Consider the following 22,963-nt stretch of genomic DNA (forward strand, 5'->3'; position numbering starts at 1 on the left):
AAGCTTTAATGCTCCATCTTATTAAAGCCCATTCTAGTGACTGTGGTTTGTGTGGAAAACATTTAGAACCCACAGAGAGCTTGAAACTTCACCTTCAAACTCACAGGACATGTACTGTTTGTGGCAAGACATTTACTGCCGTTACACTCTTGGAAGCACATTATGAGAAGCCATACTGGGGAAAAGCCCTATAGTTGCACACTGTGTCCTAAAATATATATTACACAGGGAGACCTGAATAGACACATGAGAAGCCATACTGGGGAAAAGCCCTATAGTTGCACACTGTGTGATAAAAGATTTAGTGAAAAATATTCCCTAAAAGTACATATAAGATGCCATACTGGGGAAAAGCCCTATAGTTGCACACTGTGCCTTCAAAGATTTAGTGAAAAATATTCCCTAAAAGTACATATAAGATGCCATACTGGGGAAAAGCCCTATAGTTGCACACTGTGCCTTCAAAGATTTAGTGTAAAATGTCACCTGAAAGTACATATAAGATGCCATACTGGGGAAAAACCCATAAAGTTATTATATAGTTGCACACTGTGTCCTAAAAGATTTAGTGCAAAATGTCACCTAAAAGTACATATGAGAAGTCATACTGGGGAAAAGCCCTATAGTTGCACACTGTGTCCTAAAAGATTTGTTGCAAACTGTGACTTAAAAGTACATATCGGAAGCCATACTGGGGAAAAAACATTTAGTTGTGAAGTTTGTGGGAAAGAATTTAGTTAGAAGGCATATATAAAGAGACACGTGAGGATTCACACCAGAGAAGAAACAAACTCACATCCGTCGGTCCGTCCCTCATCTAGTTCACATTCAACCCCGTCCCGGTTAACTCATTGACCGCCACGCTCTTTTCCCATCTTTACTCAATGGCGCCAGCATTATTGACCATTTTAGCGATGTTTGCGGACCCATCGTGTGTTCTGTATTATAGCTATGGAGACAATAGTATGGCTCATTTGACAGGCATTGTTTATAGTCCAAGACTGACTAACCAGTTCATTTCTACATACTTTAGTTTGTGCGCTATTCCATGCTAAAAAAAATAATTTCTACAGTGCAATAAAAATAGTTCTGGATTACTGTTCAACAGTTCAAAGTCGTCTTTACCTTCTCTGTTTGGTATCCACAGTTTAAAACTTGACAGTCTTACCTCCTGTTTTATACCCACTTTGACCCTTTGAACCTCCCACTCAGGGTGCAGTTCCCTCTCTCAGGGTGCAGTTCTAGGCCTGGGTCCTACACAGTTTTAACGCCTGACAGTCTCTTGTTTGATACCCAAACAGTTTAATACCTGACAGTTTTGAACCTGCAATAAAAAGTTATAGACAGAATAAAATAATACAGTGCAATAATAGAATAGTAGAATAGAATAGATAGTAAAATTATGCAATAGAATGGACAGAGTAAATAGTGCTACAGTACAATCAACATAATGAATAAAGGAAGAGCCGGTCAGTTTGTTGTAGGCCTCAGTGTGCCGTGTATGATTGATTGATTGATTGATTGAAAACTTTATTAACAGATTGCAGAATGGGTACAATACAGTACAGCTCAATACACACAATTGTTAAGGGGATGCAGACCAGAGAAAGACTTTCGTCTTGTTTACATCAGGGTCCCCCAATTAATCATAACATATATGACATACATGACATACAGATAGACAGTACTGCTACATCTATACATTTATGACATACCAGATTTACAAATACAGTACTGTTTGTGATACAAAAAGAGTCTAAAAAAAAGAGTATATACATTTGACGTAGAAACTACATTGGAGGAGGTTGGGTGGGTGGATGGGGGAAACTGTACAAGGAAAACTGTACATTGGAATATCGACTAAACCTTACTTGGTCCCAAGAAGAGGGTCTCGTGTATTATTGGGTTAGGACATTTACTGTACATTGGAGCGGGTTGGGTTTAGACATTTACAGGGGCCAGTTTCGAATTGCAGTCTCCTGTAGGTGCTCTTTGAGAGTGGTTTTGAAAGTGGGTAGTGATTCACATTCCTTTACAGCTGTGGGTAGGGCGTTCCACATTGATGTGGCATAGTTGCGAAACGTGTTTAGTCCCTTGTTTGAGCCGAATCTGGGTTTGACATGATTTGTAGAGCTCCCTCTGGTGTTGTGATCGTGGTATTCACTGACCTTTGGGAAGTATTTTGACATGTACATGGGTACTTTAGTCATGTAGTGTATCTTGTAGACCAGGCCCATTGCAAGTTGCTGTACTCTGTCGTCTACTCTAAGCCATCCTAGGTTGTCAAAGTGGGCAGGGGTGAGGTGGGTTATAAGAGTAAGGCAGACCTGGGCAATTACGGCCCACGGGCCACTTCCGGCCCTTTGGGCGTCCGTGTCCGGCCCGCGGTAAATTTTTACAATGGGAGATAATGAATATTGAGCAGAATTAAGTTCAAGTTATCATTGGTTCGGCCCTCCAACACAGTTCAGGTTTCTCATGTGGCCCCTTGTAAAAATTAATTGCCCACCCCTGGAGTAAGGTCAAGCAGTAGTCTGACCAGTTTGTATCCCTGCCCTGCATGGAATGTTCCTCCTGAGCAACGGCAGAAGGATCCGCCCCTTGCTGACAAAAGAAGCCACCCAACTCCTCGTCCAATCAACAGTCACGTCTCGCCTCCCTCGACTACTGCAATGGGGTTAAGTTTGGGGTTGTTTTTGCTTTTATCAATTTGTTATGATAGTTATGTGTGTTGGTTCAAGATAAATAAAGATCAATCAACCAATCACTATTCACCGCCTATGACTAATGATGACTTGCACCATTGTTTTAGTTTTGAAGAGTTTCAAAACTAAATATTTAGTTTCCCTCATGTGGTTAAAAGGAAAATCCACAATAAAGTAGTTATTTCTATAATCTATAAATATTGTAGAGCTCAGTTTTGATTGGGGAATAATGTGATTTGTGAAGTGTTTATTAGATATACTGAAATAACTCTCAAATTCACCATTAAAGTAATTTTTTTTATGTTTTCTACCAGTCTGTGACCAATAGCTGTTGTATGACATCATACAGTATGTGAGCTCACACCTGAAAGGGTTAATCCGACAGGCTTCTAATGGAAAGGCTAGCCATCCCTTCAACATCCTAGAAACATACAACACATACCTTTACCTTTGCTATGGAGTCTACTTTACTGTACTACTGTCATCAACAAATAAGACACTGTCTGCTACAATCAAAATATAATACAATATTGTACAGTATTGGCCACTTTGCCCCAAAAAGGAACATAATAGAAGCACTACCTTTTTGAGAAACATTTGCTATACAAAATAAAGATTTATTGAAAGCTACATAGGAGTGTAGAATAATACAAACATACTTGCAAATATATGCACAAGCTTCTAATTCCAAAAATGGAAACATCATATTCCCTGATGTAGAGTAAAACAAATTTAAAAAAGAAGTTTCCCTCAATTAGATTTTCTTGGTGTAACTTTTTATCTGCATTAATTAAGAGCACAAAATTGTAAACATCCCTCATGGCATCTTTATAAATAGATGTCTTCCTTAAATACATAAAAAAATATGTTTCAATTCACGTTTTAAATATACATCCTTGTCTTGTATGTGTAGCCATATCAAGATAAATTGTCAAACAATTTCAAAGTCATCCGTTAAAACAATGACAATATATATTAAAAAATGTATTGTGTTTTATTTTCGTTAGCCATAACGTTTCGCGGAGCCATGCCTTTTAGTCCAATAAAATCCAAAACAATTGGTTTCGGTCTTATATTTTTCTGCCATGGCGCCAAACCTGTACAATGAACCTGTAGGTCTTCCTTGGTGACAATACATTGCAAGGGGCCAGCCTCTCGCTTCTTCCCTCTTTGAGTTAGGATACTAACTTCACTATTCATACAGTCTAGCACACACAAATGTCCCTTTCAGGTCAAATCAATAAATCACAGTGCTTTTTCAAAGCATATTAATGACTGCAGACTATCACTGCAACCTGTTGATGTATTACACCATAAACCACCAAACAAGTGTGTTGTTGTTATGAAATGTCATAGCTACAGGGCCCTCCAGAATGATCGACTCCCATAATGCTGTGCCAATAATTCAATAATTCTGAAGGCGCTACACCATTTACCTCAATATGTACATTCCATTCATTAAATATCTCTTAAATAGGCCTAGTTATATACTACGTTTGGATGTATAATATAGCATTACACAATATGACAGCCATCTTTCTGAGACCAATGACCTACAGAAGTTACCCTAAAATTCGTACAAGAAGAGCTACACAGTCCGCATTCTGACCTCTGTACATCATATAACTTAAATAACATAAAGGGATCATTCAGATTTTTGGAAACCTAACCCCATTTCTTACTCACCAATGAGGATGTTGATCTGCAGAATCCTCTCTCAGCACAATCCATGCTGTTTCTCATACTAGCTCTGGAGAGTTAGCCACAGACCAATGCAGAGTCAGTGGGGTCGGGCTCCCGTCTGTACAAGCTGACTGAAGCCCCCACTGTAATCTACTTTGTGTTGTGGAGTACATTCCAGTGAGCCTCAGTCGGCGTGTACCGACAGGACCTCGACCCCATCCACTTGGCATTGGCCTGTGACCAACTAGCCGGAGCTTGAGGAACAGCGTGGACTGGGGCGAGAAAGGATTCTACCGATCAACACCATAGGGTCCCCAAAGATCTGAACTACAACAGATGCCGTTTGTGTTATGAACCGCTATGCCTTAGTTAGTAGAGACTACATCTAATGCTGCACGGCACGATACAACAATAACCATCATGTTCATTTCAGTAAATGGAGAACGCTTTTCACTGACCCTTCCGGATCATTTTCAGATCATGTATTCTAACCAGCAACTTTTCTTTTAGTGAATATACGGACTACGGAGAGAAGCTTTTGGGGAACACTCAAGGCTTAGGATCTACTCAACCATAGAGACTACGACTACCTTTTCTGAGTGTCATCATTACACTGACACACTTCTGAGTATTCTGATACTATGATATTAACACCCGTCTTAATTAACACCCGTCTTCTGAGTATTGTGACATTAAGACCCGTCTGAGTATTACCGCCTTGGTTTCCTCATCTTTTATCCTTTAAAAAGGAGGACACAGTGTCATAGATGCGACGCAAACTCGTCTTACACCAAGTGCAATGCCCTCGAGCCGCCACTAGAGGCAGAGTGAGTGAGCGAGCGGGTGAGTGAGCGGGCGAGAGACATTGCCGGTCATAGAGGTGCTTCGCATCTAAAAGAAAATGAGCCGTCCACCACCCTTTCCTCGCTCTCTCTCTATCTCTCTCTATCTATCTCTCTCTTTGTTTTGTTCTACTGGATCATGGGGCCGTCCCCACCGGCCGAGGTCAGGGCGGACACTCCGACAAAGTGCTGTGCCTTGTCCTCACACAGGCTGGTGGCGCGGTCGGACACGGCGGTGAAGGAGAGGTGGTCGTGCTCCAGGATGGCCAGGCGGTCCTGGGGCTTCTCCTTCTTCAGGTAGAACATCTTCCTCAGCTGCTTCAGCTGCTGCAGCTCGCAGAAGGTCTCCAGCACCACCAGCATGACGACCAGGCCCAGGATCAGGTAGACTGCAGCAGACAGACGACACACAGAGAGGGAGAGGGAGAGGGCGTTTATTATTATTACTACATGTTTTCCAATTGAAATACACACTCAATTAATTTATAATAAGGAATACAGTATAGATCTAGTGGGTTTATCGATATCACAATCTGAAAACGGTCCCTCTCTCTCTCTCTCTCTAAGGAGAGTGGCCTATTATTTTTTCTTCATCGTGAAACAATTGAGGAGGAGACATGCAGGAGAGAAGCGGCTTCTGGTGGGATGTGATCCCAAGCCAGCAGGGGCTACATGTGGTCCCAAAGGCAGGGGGTGTTAGTTATTTCCCTGTGTGGCCAGTGCTGGCAGTGTGGGGGTAGCGTTACCGCACTACCTGCCTTGTTGCACGATGAGAGAGATGGGAAATAATAACAACGTAGGAATAGAGAGATGTTTTCATGGGGCGACAGTGGCTCAGGAGAGCGATTGTCTGGTAATCGGATTGCTAACGGCTCCCGATGAGCAGGTTGGCGGCACCTTGCATGGTTGCCTCCGCCATCGCTGTGTGAATGAATGGGTGAGGAACAAATTATAAAGCGCTTTGGATAATTTTTTATTTACTTTTTTAAATACATTTTTATTCTCTAGTTGACTGAATGAGCATACAAAGACTAAAACTTAGGGCTAGATCCACAAAGAATGGATTGCACGGTGCTAGTTGCACCCTACTTACAATTCATTATGAATTGAAAATGGGAGACCCTGGTGTAAACAAGACGAAAGTCTTTCTCTGGTCTGCATCCGCTTAACAATTGTGTGTATTGAGCCGTACTGTATTCTACCCATTCTACAATCTGTTAATTTGATTGATTGAACATTTTATTAACAGATTGCAGAATGGGTACAATACAGTAAGGCTCAATACACACAATTGTTAAGGGGATGCAGACCAGAGAAAGACTTATTTAAAATTTAAATGAGTTCTAAATTGCATATAAACTCTTGTGTGTACGTACAGTATGTGAATGTACCCCGTGTTGATATGTTGAACATAAACAGGGAACTAGAGGTGAAATCTGGCATTACTTGGCAAGCAACACTGCCAGGGTTAGGAGTTCCATTCCCAGGTAGCTCAATGGGTAGAGAAAGGCACTAACACTGCCAAGGTTAGGAGTTCCATTCCCAGGTAGCTCAATGGGTAGAGAAAGGCACTAACACTGCCAAGGTTAGGAGTTCCATTCCTGGGGTAGCAAAATGGGTAGAGCAAGGCACTAACACTGCCAGGGTTAGGGGTTCTATTTCTACAAGGGCCACCCATACTACTGTAATGTCATGGCAAGGCTCTGGTCAATATACTTTTAATTCAATCAATTAAAGAGACACCTTGCCATGATAAAGGTTTTCCAGTATTCAAATTCTGAAGACAGTACCCTTCCTGAACTGATCAAATTTTAAATAAATTATTGAAATACCCTGGTCCCCGACTCATCTAAATGGAAAGTAAAAAAAAAAAAAAAAAAAAAACCTGTCTACCAAATGTCACATTTGAAAAAGGTGAGCTCACCGACATTGAAGCATCTACATGTCTCCCATGGTTTTGCAGAAGAGGGGAGGGAACGTGTCAAAAGCAAAACATCTCTCTGATATACATCCACACTTTTAACTTCATCCACAGAAGTTAAAAGCAAAACATCTGGGTCACACATCAGACTCAATGAGTCAGGAGGGGCTCAGTGTTTTGGGTCACACATCAGACTGATGAGTCAGGAGGGGCTCAGTGTTTTGGGTCACACATGATCAGACTCATCAATGAGTCAGGAGGGGCTCAGTGTTTTGGGTCACACATCAGACTCAATGAGTCAGGAGGGGCTCAGTGTTTTGGGTCACACATCAGACTGATGAGTCAGGAGGGGCTCAGTGTTTTGGGTCACACATGATCAGACTCATCAATGAGTCAGGAGGGGCTCAGTGTTTTGGGTCACACATCAGACTCAATGAGTCAGGAGGGGCTCAGTGTTTTGGGTCACACATCAGACTGATGAGTCAGGAGGGGCTCAGTGTTTTGGGTCACACATCAGTCAGGAGGGGCTCAGTGTTTTGGGTCACACATCAGACTGATGAGTCAGGAGGGGCTCAGTGTTTTGGGTCACACATCAGTCAGGAGGGGCTCAGTGTTTTGGGTCACACATCAGTCAGGAGGGGCTCAGTGTTTTGGGTCACACATCAGTCAGGAGGGGCTCAGTGTTTTGGGTCACACATCAGTCAGGAGGGGCTCAGTGTTTTGGGTCACACATCAGTCAGGAGGGGCTCAGTGTTTTGGGTCACACATCAGTCAGGAGGGGCTCAGTGTTTTGGGTCACACATCAGTCAGGAGGGGCTCAGTGTTTTGGGTCACACATCCAATGAGAGGGGCTCAGTGTTTTGGGTCACACATGATCAGACTGATGAGTCAGGAGGGGAGGAGACAGGAGAAAAAATTCATGTGTCATTACCCGCACCCTTCTCCCCTTGTTTTGCTTTTGAAAAGAATCAGCTTAATTTTGGCACTTGCTTGCTTTAATGGGTTGAATAGGCAACAGTCTCCACAATGAATGAGCCGTTTCAGCTCTGATCCACAATGTTTCCTTTTAGACTATGCAAAGTCACCAGTTGCCTATTCCAGTCAGGGAGGCACGGAACATTATTACAGGCTGTAGTTAGACTGATATGCTCAACTAATAGAACGATGAGTGATACCAGTGTAAGATGTCAATATATAATCTTAAAATTAAGGCTGTCAATGTTAACGCGATATTAACGCGTTAACTCCCGATTCTATTAATGCCACTAATTTTTTTAACTCAAGATTAACTAAAAAAATAAAATAAAAAAAAACTTTTTTTTTTAACTAGACTTCACTCAGGTGTATTATTGATGCTCTCATTGATACTATGTTTGTTTCTGAAGTGTGTGTGTGTGTGTGTGTGTGTGTGTGTGTGTGTGTGTGTGTGTGTGTGTGTGTGTGTGTGTGTGTGTGTGTGTGTGTGTGTGTGTGTGTGTGTGTTGTGTGTGTGTGTGTGTGTGTGTGAGATATAGAGAGAGAGGGGGGTGAGAGAGATGAGGAAGGGGCAAGAGAGAAAGAGAGCTGGGAGAGTGTGTGTGTGAGAGAGAGGGGGGTGTGTGATTAATCAGCCCTTGTGTGTGTGAATGTAACAAGTTCCTAACGTTTTTTTCCCCCTATTATTTCATGCACACTTTATTCAAATTATTATTTTCTTTTAAGTTATTTTGTGCATCACTCTGTTTTGAATTTGATGCAAATTTGCAATGCATGAGGGTCATCCTTTTGTGTTAAATGGCTGCATAAAGCAAGCATTTGTTGACTCGCATGTTGATAAAGAGTATTAAAACTTGGAACTTGAAAAATATCTGTTTAAGGTAAAAAAATTAAAAAAAATGCGATTAATTTGCGATTAATCGCAAGTTAACTATGGACAATCATGCGATTAATCGAGTTAAATATTTTAATCGTTTGACAGCACTACTTAAAATAGATTAGAGGACTGCGTCTTTGTTTTAATTAACCATTCGATTTCACCCCCACTCGCACAAGTGCCACCAAATATGAACTGCAGCCATTTTGCTTGCAATCTAGAGCCCAGAAATGCCAACTTTGGTGGGCAAAATAAAGTGAGATGCTCACGTTATAAATATAATTATATCAGTGGCATAAAATTACAATATTATTGTTTATCTATTGTTTGATTACAGTTTAACAATTAAACAATTATTAGTTGTGTTAATTACACCTCAATTAAATTATCTGGTAGCAGTCCGCTATAAGACAAGGTATTGCTATTTTTGCTATTTTTATCTACATCATTTCATGGAGCTGTAATTAACACAAAAGGAGTCAATGTCCTCGATGACATCACTGGTGGCCATATTCAAACTAATTTAGAGTTTTTGGATGTGCGTGGGATTATGTGCAAAATAAATCAGCATTGTTTTTTTTGGTAAAGTGCCCCTTTAAATATCAAAGTAAGCTCTCTAAAGATATTGAGCGTCAATTAGTAAAATATCCGGTGATGTCACCAGTAATACTAGCGTTGTCATGAGTTTCATGGGAAATTCCACATCACCGCGGCAACCCTAGGAGAGAGGTGTGTGCGTGTGTGTGTGTGTGTGTGTGTGTGTGTGTGTGTGTGACTGTGTGTGTGTGCGTGCACGCATGTGGGTGTGGTAGTGTGTCACAGGCAGCCATTGATTAACAGTTGGTCATAATGTCTAAGCACCTAAGAGCTGATCTCATACAATAAATATAGCTACTGACACATTCATTTTAAGTGCAGTTTCCACAGAGAGGAACTTGTTAGGTTAGTATGGGAGACACTAGTCGCATGACGTCTGGAGCTGTGTGTGTGTGTGTGTGTGTGTGTGTGTGTGTGTGTGTGTGTGTGTGTGTGTGTGTGTGCCTGTGTGTGTGTGTGTGTGTGTGTGTGTGTGTGTGTGTGTGTGTGTGTGTGTGTGTGTGTGTGTGTGTGTGTGTGTGTGTGTGTGTGTGTGTGTACTATAACGTACAGCCTCCACCGTGTTGGGTCGCCACTTCATTTATTAACACCAGACAAATTATAATAATGTGCACAACTATTTAAGGATGTGTTCCATGAGTTGGCAGCATCCTTGATTAACACAGACACATTTAAAGGGGAATACCACCCATTTTAAGAATTCCCACGTGTTCTTCCTGTGCCCCAGGACAGCTCAGTCAGTATTTGTCAACACGCACCACTCTCTCCTAAAGCTAGAAATCAGAGAGAGAACCCTCCAATCTGTAATGTCACTGGGATGTAAATGCTGGGGCTGCTCCATAGACAATGAATGGGGCTCTGGCTATATAGAACAGAAAAAAGCATTTCATATAAAAGTATTCTGTATTTCTGTATGACAACTAATAAAGAAACTTGAAACTTGAACTTGATATAATGAGGCCATAAAATGTTTGTGCCAGTTCATTCTGGTGATTCCACAAATGGTCACTAGGGGGAGCTATAACACTATAACATACTGCTAGTGATTAAAACTGTATTGTAGAGAGGAAGAGGCAGAATTACAGAGAAAGAAATCACATGAGCGCTGCTCAGAGAAAACTTCTGAGTTAATTTCCTTTTTTTACCGATTTATTGGTTTATAATAATAATTTTATGTTTTACTACGAAGGAGTTACTTTGAGTAGTAACACCTCAAACATTTGTTTTCTTGTGTGTGTGTGACTCTCTCCCTCTCTCTCTCTCTCTGCCTCCCTCCCTCTCTCTCTGCCTCTCTCTCTCTCCTCAGCCCCCCCTTACTCACCGGTGATGGCCACTTTATACACCTCTCTGAACTTCTGGTTGACCGCCTCTCCGGGGACGTAGTCGCCCAGGCCGATGGTGCTGAGGGAGATGAAGCAGAAGTAGAACGATTCCAGGAAGTTCCAGTTCTCCTCGAGGGCCGAGAAGATGGCGGCGGGGACCAGGAAGAAGAAGGAGACGGCCAACATGGCCAGGAGGGAGGCGTGTGCCACACCCACCAGCGGCTTGGACAGACCCCAGCGCCTGCTGACGTACGCCACGGGCCGCCGCGTGCTGAAGACCATGATCCTCTGCACCACGGCGGTGAGGAAGAGGAGAGTGAAGGGGATGCCGATCACAGAGTAGATGATGCAGAAGGCCTTGCCCCCGTCCGACAGCGGTGCTGTGTGGCCGTATCCTGCATGAGCACAAATGGAAAAATAAAAGTTGTTTATAAACAACATAAATGATTAATGAACGAGTTGGGTTTTCTGGGTGCTCAGTATGAATGCAGGGAGGTTAAACAGCGGTCCTCCCAATAAACAGTCCAGTAGAATATGGCAGCAAATAAAAACAGTAATAATGCAGCCACAACAGACAGAGCTTTGTGTCATCTTTATTTCTTATTACATGTGTATTTCTCAATATGAATGATTGTTGTTACTTTTCAATAATAGCCTACACATATCAGCAAGGGAACAAACATGTGCAATTAAGTCTGATCGAATATGCAGTCATGCTTTGCAGTGAACTGAATCCAACCAAGGTTGTTGGACATGAATTGTGATGTTTTATGATCCAATTTATTTCAAATTAAACACAAGATACCTGTGCCCTAATGATGAGGATAAGTGCTCAATGAAGAAACCCAAGTGCTAACATGTTTATAAATAATTATAGTATGGAATTACATACTAGAAATGTATTACATAACAGCCCCCAAACAGCATTGCCAACTTCAACAGACCTCCTGGCAATGCCAATGCTACATACACTACCACATGGCCCCTAATGGCCACCACAACCCAACATGTAGATAGATTTGTAGTGAGAGCCAGCATACCAAGTCAAGTCAAGTCAATTTTATTTATATAGCACATTTCCAGGCAGCGGCAGCTGGCACCAAAGTGCTTCACGGGCAGGTTGATAAAAACAAAATAATGTGATGCAAGATATAAGATTAAAAACATAGTAAAGCAATGAAAGTAATAAAAACAAAATAATATGATGCAGGATATAAGATTAAAAACATAGTAAAGCAATGAAAGTAATAAAAACAGGTAGGGCACAGTAAAACAAAGAGGATCGAAGGGCCAGGGGTCTAGTAGTGATTAAGTGGGGGGGAAGGCCAAGGAGAACAGGTAGGTTTTTAAAAGTGATTTAAAAGCCTGCACGGTCTGGGCGGTCCGTACGCTGAGGGGGAGGCTGTTCCTACCACCAGGTAGCACCTCCCGAACACTGGTGTTTCGTCAAGTTAGGCCCAGGACACCTCTGGAAGGCTCGACAAAGGACAGCCTTGTGTTATCCTATCCTATCAAAAACTAGAAACAACTATTCCTAATAACAATATCACACATGAAACAGCAACAACAGAGAAGAAAATGAATATTATTACCCTTAGTTTGCTTTAGCCATCGGGCTGACATTATTTCTCCTCAACCAAATCCACTGACTTCCTTTCAACGCTTCTTCGGACATCCCCTTTACTGCCTTTGCAAACTCTGCCCATTAATCCCCAACTCTCCCAATAATGATGTAGTCGACCATGTCATAAACCCTCTGCATCCCACTTCAACCAGACAAGCCCTAGCTTTCCATCCTCTCATCTCAGTTTCTGCTGCCAAATCTGCATTTAAGCTTTTTCCTTTCACTCCACTGAATTTTTCCAGGGCACCACCAATTCTATAAAATAAACTATCTGCTGACTTGCAGACCATACACCTAGGCCAGGCCTCAAGTTAGTGCCAACTATCTCTCATGGAACAACAAGTTTTCCCGCCAAATCTACCATCTCCCTCCCAATCATTAGCTCCCTTTAGGGGCCCGACTCATGCCTGCCAAAAAATACCTACCTCCTTTACATTTCTCTCCCTCACAGACAAATTGAATGGCTGCACTCTCTACCCGATTACATCCTGAATTCACCCGTACTTCCGCTTTCAATTCCTGCTCTTCAAAACCTGGTTGTGTCTCCATGTATACCGACCCTGAGAAAGACTAGTCTTGCAGCCGGACAGAAAATGCCTCAAAGTTGCCGTCTCTAAACACAGGGGACACAGCGATTCCCCATCTACAGGTTGTTTTAGGTTCTGTGGTGATGGCAGCACATCATAAATAGTCTTTTTAGGTTCTGTGGTGATGGCAGCACATCATAAATAGCTACGCTTCCTCTTCTGTACACTTTGCCAGTTAATCCACGGTTCCTGCTTAGCCTGGGCCACAGCCCATACAACTCACTACTTCCTCTTGTCGACATACCGGCTCCACTACCAGCTTCCTCCTTTCTGTGGGACCCGCTTCGCTCCATACTGGTTTCCCCGAGCTGAGCCCTAAGCCCCCACGGCCTTGTTGCACCTTACCAGACCTGCCTCTGCTTCCTGTACTGCCTGTCTTGGGTTTCATTTCCTCCTTCTAGTTAAAGTTACTAACTACTGTAACTTTGCTCCCCGATAGCAACTACTCTGACCTTTGCCCAAAATCCTCTGTTAGACTATTTACTGGTAGCTAGGGAATGCCTTTCCCATACAATGCCACTGTATGGGACACTGAGTAACTCCTAGCCATTTCCTAATATACTGTTGTTGTGATTTTCGATGCACAATACATTTTCAGAATTCTCTTTTGAGACCCCGCCTCAGACTCATATCCTTCGGCACTACAATATCAACATTAGCCAGCTATCTAACGTTAACACTCCTTAGGCTACATAATGTATACATCCCTGTGTAGCTAGTACATAGTTTAGGTTATATCAACATTAGCTAGCTTACCTAACGTTAGCGCTCGCTAGGTAACATCAAAACATCATAACAAGACAAGTTTTCATCCCTGTAAGGTTAGATGAATGGAGAGAAGGACAGCGAGAGAGCTGAAGATTCTTGTACCGGATCTCCTCTCTGGTAAACAAGAATACCCTGAAGACTCTTGCAGGAGCACTCATTCAAGGGTACTACGACTATGCTTGCACCTCATGGTACCAAAGCACCTCAAAGGCACTAAAAAACAAATTACAATCTCAAAACAAGCTAGTCAGACTACTGCTTGACCTGACTCCTAGAACCCACCTCACCCCTGCCCACTTTGACAACCTAGGATGGCTTAGAGTAGACGACAGAGTACAGCAACTTGCAATGGGCCTGGTCTACAAGATACACTACGCAACCAAAGTACCCATGTACATGTCAAAATACTTCCCAAAGGTCAGTGAATACCACGATCACAACACCAGAGGGAGCTCCACAAATCATGTTAAACCCAGAATCGGCTCAAACAAGGGACTAAACACGTTTCGCAATTATGCCACATCAATGTGGAACGCCCTACCCAAAGCTGTAAAGGAATGTGAATCACTACCCACTTTCAAAAACACTCTAAAAAAACACCTACGGGAGACTGCAATTCGAAACTGGCCCCTACAAATGTCCTAACCCAGTTGTACAGTAAATTACCAAGTATGGCATTGTCAGTATTCCAATGTACAGTGTACAGTGTCCCCCCCCCCACCTCCAATGTACAGCCCCCACCCACCGACCCAACCACACCCCGCCCACCCAACCTCCTCCAATGTACAGTTTCTACGTCAAATGATGAATTGAAAATGGGGGACCCTGATGTAAACAAGACGAAAGTCTTTCTCTGGTCTGCATCCCCTTAACAATTGTATGTATTGAGCTGTACTGTACTGTACCCATTCTGCAATTTGTTAATAAACTTTTCAATCAATCAATCAATCAAGAATAGATAGATAGCTAGGTAGGGCTGACCTTCGATTTTTTCTTTTGGAATTCGAAGCTTCGGGCCGAGATTTTAATTCGAAGCTTCGAAATAAAAAAAGGTAATAATTAAAAAAATATATAAAAAAAATTATGTTGTGGGACTTGTAAGCACTACAGCACTTTGTTCAACTTTGTCAGGTAAAGTTTAAACTTTTTTTTTTTGATCCACTTTTTCTCCCATTTTCTACATTTTTCTCCCATCCCAAGGGCTGACCTTACATTTTTTTTTGGAATTTGAAGCTTCGGGGCCGAGATTTTTTTTTTATGTTGTGGGACTTGTACAGCACTTTGGTCAACTTTGTCAATGCTGTAAAGTTTAAACCTTTTAAAATCTTAGACAAACAAAACACTTGCTTTCATGAAATATTGTAAGCCGTCATTTGAGGCTTTATAAAAGCAGCACAATGAACACATCTGTCAGTGCCGAGTCCGACCTCATCTTAAATAACAAACAGCATTGCTTGTTGTGAGGCAGAGTTGATTTTGCAAAAAATAAATAAAAAATCACATTAATTTTTTTTTATATAATTAAATTTTATTTTCATATTCGAATCCCATGCCCATCGAACAAAGCTTTGACGTATTTAAGACAGCCCTAGCTAACTCTGCCTTTAAAAAGGTTTAAACTTCAGCGCTCCACATTGCTTTCAGTTTAGCTGGTCGTTCATACTAATACACATTGGCCGTATTAGGGGGTGGGAAACTGATGGGTGGGGATCGGGCGTTGTGGACAGCGACTCCTACAGGTCGGTTGGTGCGCCTGCGCAGTAGAATCAGGAAGTGTCGGGGGGCAGCGTGAGCCTCCCACGCGTTACTCCTCGCCACTGAGAGATCGAGCTGCGCAGGTGAAAAGATGCGACTGCTGTTACCTCAAGTACCGGAGGGGACTTGTGCTATGTATGACTTAGTCCACATTGCAGCCGGCTTGTGGGAGGCAAGAAACAGCGTTCGTGACAGGGGAGGGTTGAATTGGATGATACGAAATTGGGATGGGAGAAAAATGTAGAAAATGGGAGAAAAGGTGGATAAAAAAAAAAGTATGTTAGCTTTCAGAACCAATGTTTGTGTTACCCTCACCTCTTCCTTCCCCCCCCACACACACTAGGACAATAGAGCTAGCATGCACCCCTGGGGGAGGGGGGAGCTGGCATACAGTATCTGAAGAAAACTAGAATGCTAGTTATGTAAACTATAAAAACACAGCTAAACTGTCTCTCAGCACAGCATCAAATAGTCTATTTTTTATATTAGTGTAGCTACTGTAGGCTTAGGTGTCATCAGCCCTTGGCACCAATGTGTGTTCAGCACTTATTGGGATCTATTGGGGTTGTGACTCTACAAGTGCCTTTCATGGCAAGGGCAAGAGGAAAACATTTGCTGTTGCTTGTGAGAAAAATGAGTACCTGACTGCATTTACAGAACTGGGTAGCAGTTTTACCCTAGACCAGTCTACCTTGGATGGTCTTAGCAAATATGTGTGCCACCTGTATGGCAAGCCATCAGCTAAGAATGTGAATGATGCAAGATACAAAGCATTCTGCATGGCGTCATCGGCTTTGCCAGAACTCTCTATGCCCCCGACAAGTGACGCCTTGTACCAACACTGCAAAATGGCAAATTACCAAGCAGCTATAATGAGACATTAATTGAAAGCTGCAATGTGTGCCCCTACATCCGTTGGCAATGGGTGGCACGTCGAGGAAGGGGAGTTAACAGTGACCTGGTCGGATGAAGGGGCCCCCTTCATCCGGCCCCTGATAGTGTGTTTCAGTAGTCCACTGCAGTTGCAAACAAGGCAAATGTGAGGCAGGAAGATGAAGAAAGAGAAAGAAAGAAAGAAAGAAAGAAAGAAAGAAAGAAAGAAAGAAAGAAAGAAAGAAAGAAAGAAAGTCTGCAGCTACATTGATCCGTCAATGAATGGATAGAAAGTGAAACTTGATGGAAGGTACAGTCTGTTGGTTTATTTTTTAATTACAACCTAACCTCAACTCTCTCTGTCCAACAAATAGATACTCCTCATTGAAAATAAATTAAAAACAGACAGACAGACAAGACACAGTGGATCAATGTAGCCGCATAACATTCAAGTTCAAAGTAAGTGCTCTACAGATATTGAGCGTTCGGTGTCACTGGTGTTGTCATGAGTTTATTAATCGTGGTGTCTGCAAAACTGCCATGTACTATGTCAATGCCAAAACTGTGCAAATGTTTTTAAGGAAACTGAGGATACGTGGGATGATGACTCAGATGATAGTGGTGAGGATGATTAACATCAGTGTTGCGGATATTAACATCAGTGTTGCCTGGGAAGTGTGGTGGTGGATGAGGGTGTGGACTGGGTTGGGATGTATATGGTGAGGGGATTAGGGTTATACAGTAGGTATAGGTATTGTATTTTTGCATTCTATTTTGTTTTTAAATGGAAAATAAAAATATTAATGAGTAACTTATTGATTTGTAAATTTTTTGACATTATTCCAAATTAACCCATTCCGTGCCAATCACGATGATAGTCGGGTTAACTCGCCATCGCTTCAGTGCCAATCACGAGTATAGTCAGGTTTTAATCGTTATTTCTTATTTTTTATTCTTTATTTAACCAGGAAGTCCCATTGAGATACAAGATTTCTTTTGCAAGGGAGACCTGGCCAAGATGACAGCAATAACATTTGCAATATATCAGACAGCAATAACATGTGCGATACATCACACAAGAACATAATAAAAGTGCATACACAATATACAATACATCACATGTAAACACAAAAACACAAAACAGAATAGTCTACATAATAGTAAAAGTGTACGGCAGTAAAATACAGGGTAATACAGTCATTTTGCAGTTTTGCAGTTGGGATCCGACTACAGAAAGCAGCAACATTCTTCTTGTAGGAAGTTATGTAATACAGATTTAAATTTGCAGAGAGAGACCAGGGTATCTAAGTGGATATGGTCCTGTAGCCCATTCCATGCCCAAGGTGCGAAGCTTGAAAAAGCTGTTCTTCCTAGTTCAGTGTTTATTCTCGGGTTTTTTAAAAGTAGCCATCTTGTGGACCTGGTATGGTAGCTGCTCGAGGCAAAGCTAATTAGGTTGGAAAGATATAGGGGAAGCTTCCCCAGGATGGCCTTATATATAAAAACAAACATGTGGGATTTTCTCCGTACGTACAGAGAGGTCCATCATACCATTTGGTAAAGCACACAATGGTGAGTAAGCCCTTTGGCCCTCGGGCATGCAGCTGGATACTATTGCATTGAGTCCCCCCACTGGGAGCATCATGGATTATGATGTCCATGATGGTATTGTCTATGGAAAAATGCATTCAGAATGTAGTTCCCAGACGTGGGAACGAAAATCATTTTCTAGACACTTTTCAGGCTTCACCGTATGGCCTATTATCGAACACATCCAGTGTTTTTTTTTTCTGATGGGGATTGTTTGATTTACTGTTTTGTGATCTTTTAATGTTGAAGAAAGAAAGAAAGAAAGAAAGAAAGAAAGAAAGAAAGAAAGAAAGAAAGAAAGAAAGAAAGAAAGAAAGAAAGAAAGAAAGAAAGAAAGAAAGAAAGAAAGAAAGAAAGAAAGAAAGAAAGAAAGAAAGAAAGAAAGAAAGTCTGCAGCTACATTGATCCGTCAATGAATGGATAGAAACTTGATGGAAGGTACAGTCTGTTGGTTTATTTTTTAATTACAACCTAACCTCAACTCTCTCTGTCCAACAAATAGATACTCCTCATTGAAAATAAATTAAAAACAGACAGACAAGACACAGTGGATCAATGTAGCCGCATAACATTCAAGTTCAAAGTAAGTGCTCTACAGATATTGAGCGTTCGGTGTCACTGGTGTTGTCATGAGTTTATTAATCGTGGTGTTGTCATGAGTTTATTAATCATGGACAATTCCACATCACCACGGCAACCCTAGTTCACACTATCTACCCCAGATCTCCCTGCTGAACAGACGCCCCAACCAACCAGTAGGAGACTACTAACGAAACCACCGCCGCCGGGAATTGAAACTAGCCTTGAACTAGGGCAGGCAAACTAATCTTATGTTGACATATAAACAGTAACAAAGGCAAACAGTCTGGACAGATCTGTACATCTTGCATGAGAGGAATATCTGCATGCACATAAATCATACTTTATTATTATTATCATTGTTCATTGTATTATATTATATAAAAAAATTTAATCTTTATTTATTCAACCAGGCAACATTTATTGAGCGAGTGTGCATGCTATTTTTCGGCAACGCTCTGCTTCACATGCACACACATTTACAACCAGGAAGGAAAGGGAAAGGAGAAGCTTTTATTTGCCATGTGCATTTAACCCATCCTAACGATTTACCTACCATGGAACGTGTATTTAACCATTTACCTACTTTACCATGAAACGTGTCTTCTGCATTTAACCCATCCTAACTATTTAGAAGCAGTGGGCAGCCACAGTCTGGTGCCTAGGGACCAACTCCAGTTGTAATGCCAATGCCTTGGTCAAGGGCGGTGGCCAGGGAGGAGTATGTACCCGGAGGAAACCCACGCAAACACGGGGAGACCTTACAAACTACGCACAGAAAGGCCTCCATCGAAAACCAGGACCTTCTTGCTGTGCAGCACTGAAACTTTTCCTTAGGGAAATAGTGGCACTCGTTTTGTCTGCACTGCAGTCGCCTAAAACAGTGGTTCCCAAAGTCGGGGTCGCGACCCAAAGGTGGGCCGCAAGCAGCCACGGGAGGGCCGCGAGATGATTTCCAAAAAATTAAAAATTAAATAAAAAAATCATTTTTTTTTTTTTTGTCAGGCCACTGAACTTAGAAGCAGGCCAGGACAGTGTTTCTAGTTGTATTCTAAAATTATATTCTATTGTATTCTAAAATGTGACTATATGGTTTTATATTAACTTAATAAATAAACAAAAACGAAAAATCTACTTATTTCAACGAACATTTCAAACTAAATAACAGATTATGCACATAAAATGCTGAAAACAACCGAAGCAACAATAGTATTTTTAATGAGGCTATTATTATTATCATTATTATTTTGCAACAAGTTAGCCCTCTCATAAATAGCACATATAAATGAATAACTAACTTGAACTAACTTAATAGGATTGAAGTGATATTTGGCTTAAAAAATTGGTCGCCTGGCAAAAAAATAAAAAGCCTGACGATGTGCATTGGGCCGCGGCTCTCTGACGCCTTATTTTCTGGATCCCGGCCTGAAAAGTTTGGGAACCCCTGGCCTAAAAGAGCACATGTTTGTGTTTTTGACATATTATGACACATTCGTGTGACGGTGAAATTGCTGTAAAGAGAGAATCTGACACCTTCTAGTCAAGTGCACCTAACAAGAGTGTTAAAAATGCCAGTGGCCTCTATCAAGGACATGCAAATGAGAAACTTTGATTTGTATAGGGCCTATTAATAAGTTAATAGATACATTACTATCAATACTACTACTACACAAATAATAATGATTATCATCATCATCATCATCATCATCATCATCATCATTTAATCAATGCATGTCCAGATTTCAGCATAGATTAGATGAATGAATGGATGACTACCCCGGTTTCAATTCTATCTTGTAGTCGTGTGTCTGTGGTGATGATGGTAATAGACAGAGAAAATGTCAGGTGTTTGGGTTATCAAAGGTGTTTGGCTTTGCTGTTCATAGTATTCTCATGACATGCTCTTCCATACAGCATGGCACAGTGCCACAGCTCATAGGCCATGTTGTCATTGATTGATTCATTGATTGAAAATTGTATTAACAGATTGCAGAATGGGTACAATACAGTACGGCTCAATACACACAATTGTTAAGGGAATGCAGACCAGAGAAAGACTTGTCTTGTTTACATCAGGGTCCCCCATTTTCAATTCATAACATTTATGACATACAGATACAGTATTGTTACATCCAGACATTTATGACATACAAGATATATACAAATATACAGTACTGTTTATTTACAGACAGAGTTTCTAAAAGAGAATATACATTTGGGGGGCTGGGAGGAAACTGTACATTGGGGGGGGGGGGGGGGGGGGGGGGGGTTGGACATTTACCGGGGCCAGTTTCAAATTGCGGCCTCCCGTAGGTGCTTTTTTAGAGCGGTTTTGAAGGAGGGTAGTAGGGATTCATATTATTTTACGGCTGTGGGTAGGGCGTTCCACATTGTTGTGGCATTTTTGCTAAGCGTGTTTAGTCCCTTGTTTTAGACTAATCTGGGTTGGACATGATTTGTGGAACTCCCTCTGGTGTTGTGGTCGTGGTATTCACTGACCTTCGGGAAGTATCTCGACATGTACATGGGTATCTTAGTGGTGTAGTATATCTTGTAGAACAGGCCCATTGCAAGTTGCTGTACTCTGCATGTCGTCTACTCTAAGTCACTTGTCATTTAACGATAATCACCTGTTTGTGACCAAGAGGTCTGCGATCAAATACTATGAATATGTTAATTGCAATATAATGGAGCCCCAGAGTGAAAAATGCATCAGACAATGGGTCAGGGTCTCACCATATGGCTGGCTGGCCCCATTGTGTCAATAATATAGGCCTGTTTGAGTTTTAACAAGGAACAAGGAACTCTTTTAACATGTAGTCTATGTTGAAACCCTGCTGATAAACTGCTGCCTTATAATGGGACTAAAGTTCTTTGAGCTTTTGCACAATGTGAGATAAGGATACAACTGTCCTAGATAGACACAACATTCACTGTGATAACTGAATATCATGCATGACGATCCAATGCATTCCCACATATTAAACAGCCCAAAATCTGGTTTGAGTGATTGCATATATATGGTTTATTATTTTCAGATGTGGGCTGTTAGGAAAGCCTAATGTAGGAATATATAGGCTATAAACCTAGACACAGTGAAGTGCTCAGCTCAGGTAACCAACCATAGAGTCACGGGTTGGTGGTGGTGTAGTGTTACATTTGGGTTGAGTTGAATGTTGAAAATGGCCTCAATTGGAGACCCACACAAGTCCAACCAAATACAAACAATGCAGGCAACAACATGTAGGCTTAAAGGCTATAGTCTAAACAGACGGATCGGTGTATATGGCTGAAAGAAACCCAGACATGATGACTGTCAGCATCACGTTATATCCTTTCACCCAGTGATCCAGCCGGAGCCCTGCTGATAATGGTGGCTGGCTGTCGCCCTGACAACAACAACAGAGACTCACCTGTGGTGGTCAACACGGTGCTGGCGAAAAACAGCGCCGATGTGAAGTCCCAGTTCCAATTCGCCGACGCGTTGTTGAGAATGGACACCCCGTAGTTACTGGCCTGGAGGGATTTCGCCAAGAACGTCTCCAGACGCTCCTCGGACAGACATTTGTTCTCCTCGAGGAACTGCTTCTTGATGCTCCGCAGCTCCTGGCGCAGGAGGTCTTCGTAAGGCAGCTCCACCGAGGAGAAGACAACGGCGCCGAAGATGAGATACAGACAATATCCCAAGACTAGAAATAAAAAATACCACGTCGATTTGTGAGTCTGGATCAGCCGCACACAGGTTAAAGACTGAAGCATTGTCTCTTTCTCCCCAACCCAAGGCAACGGTATAGCAGCCTACTGATTCCTATTTGAGTGTGATGATGATCATTAACTATTGGCTACCGCCTCCTAGACTAGTGCTGGAAGAATACAGCACCACCGAAATATCTCACTAAAGAGTGGTCTCAAAAGAGTCCGGACCGGTAGACGTTTTTTTTGTTCCGATCGTCTCTCCTTCACCGAACCCGCTGTGGCAGTGATGTGGCGTTCGAGAGGAGGAGGAGGAAGCGCCCTGTGTGACGTCACACTCACCTCCCAGGTGGGAGCGTAGAGAAACCAGTCTACCGTCGAAAGCAATACGGTAACGGGGATATCTGCAGAGCCGCAAGCCCAACGTCTGGGCGGGGCTTCGGGGCTTGTACTCGGTTTGAGGCGGACTTTCGGAGTAGGGGGTATCTGCAGAGCCGCAGAGCCAGGCTGGACGGGTTGGAGGCGGGGCTTCGTGGTCTGGACAAGTATTGCAGATGGGGGGGGGGGGGGCT

General features: G+C 42.2%; 1 protein-coding gene across 1 annotated transcript; it reads right to left on the reverse strand.

The window, feature by feature from the left end:
- Positions 1-2,924: 2,924 nt before the first annotated feature.
- Positions 2,925-22,660, reverse strand: kcnk1b (potassium channel, subfamily K, member 1b). The gene is made up of 3 exons (XM_084321494.1): positions 22,112-22,660; positions 10,922-11,317; positions 2,925-5,619 (listed from the first exon to the last, which is right to left on the reverse strand). The coding sequence occupies exons 1-3, from the start codon at positions 22,455-22,457 to the stop codon at positions 5,360-5,362; spliced, it is 1,002 nt and encodes a 333-aa protein (XP_084177620.1). The 5' UTR covers positions 22,458-22,660; the 3' UTR covers positions 2,925-5,359.
- Between the last annotated feature and the right edge of the window lie 303 nt (positions 22,661-22,963).

Source organism: Notolepis coatsorum (assembly GCF_963971535.1).
Source record: "Notolepis coatsorum genome assembly, chromosome: 9".
NCBI lineage: Eukaryota > Metazoa > Chordata > Actinopteri > Aulopiformes > Paralepididae > Notolepis > Notolepis coatsorum.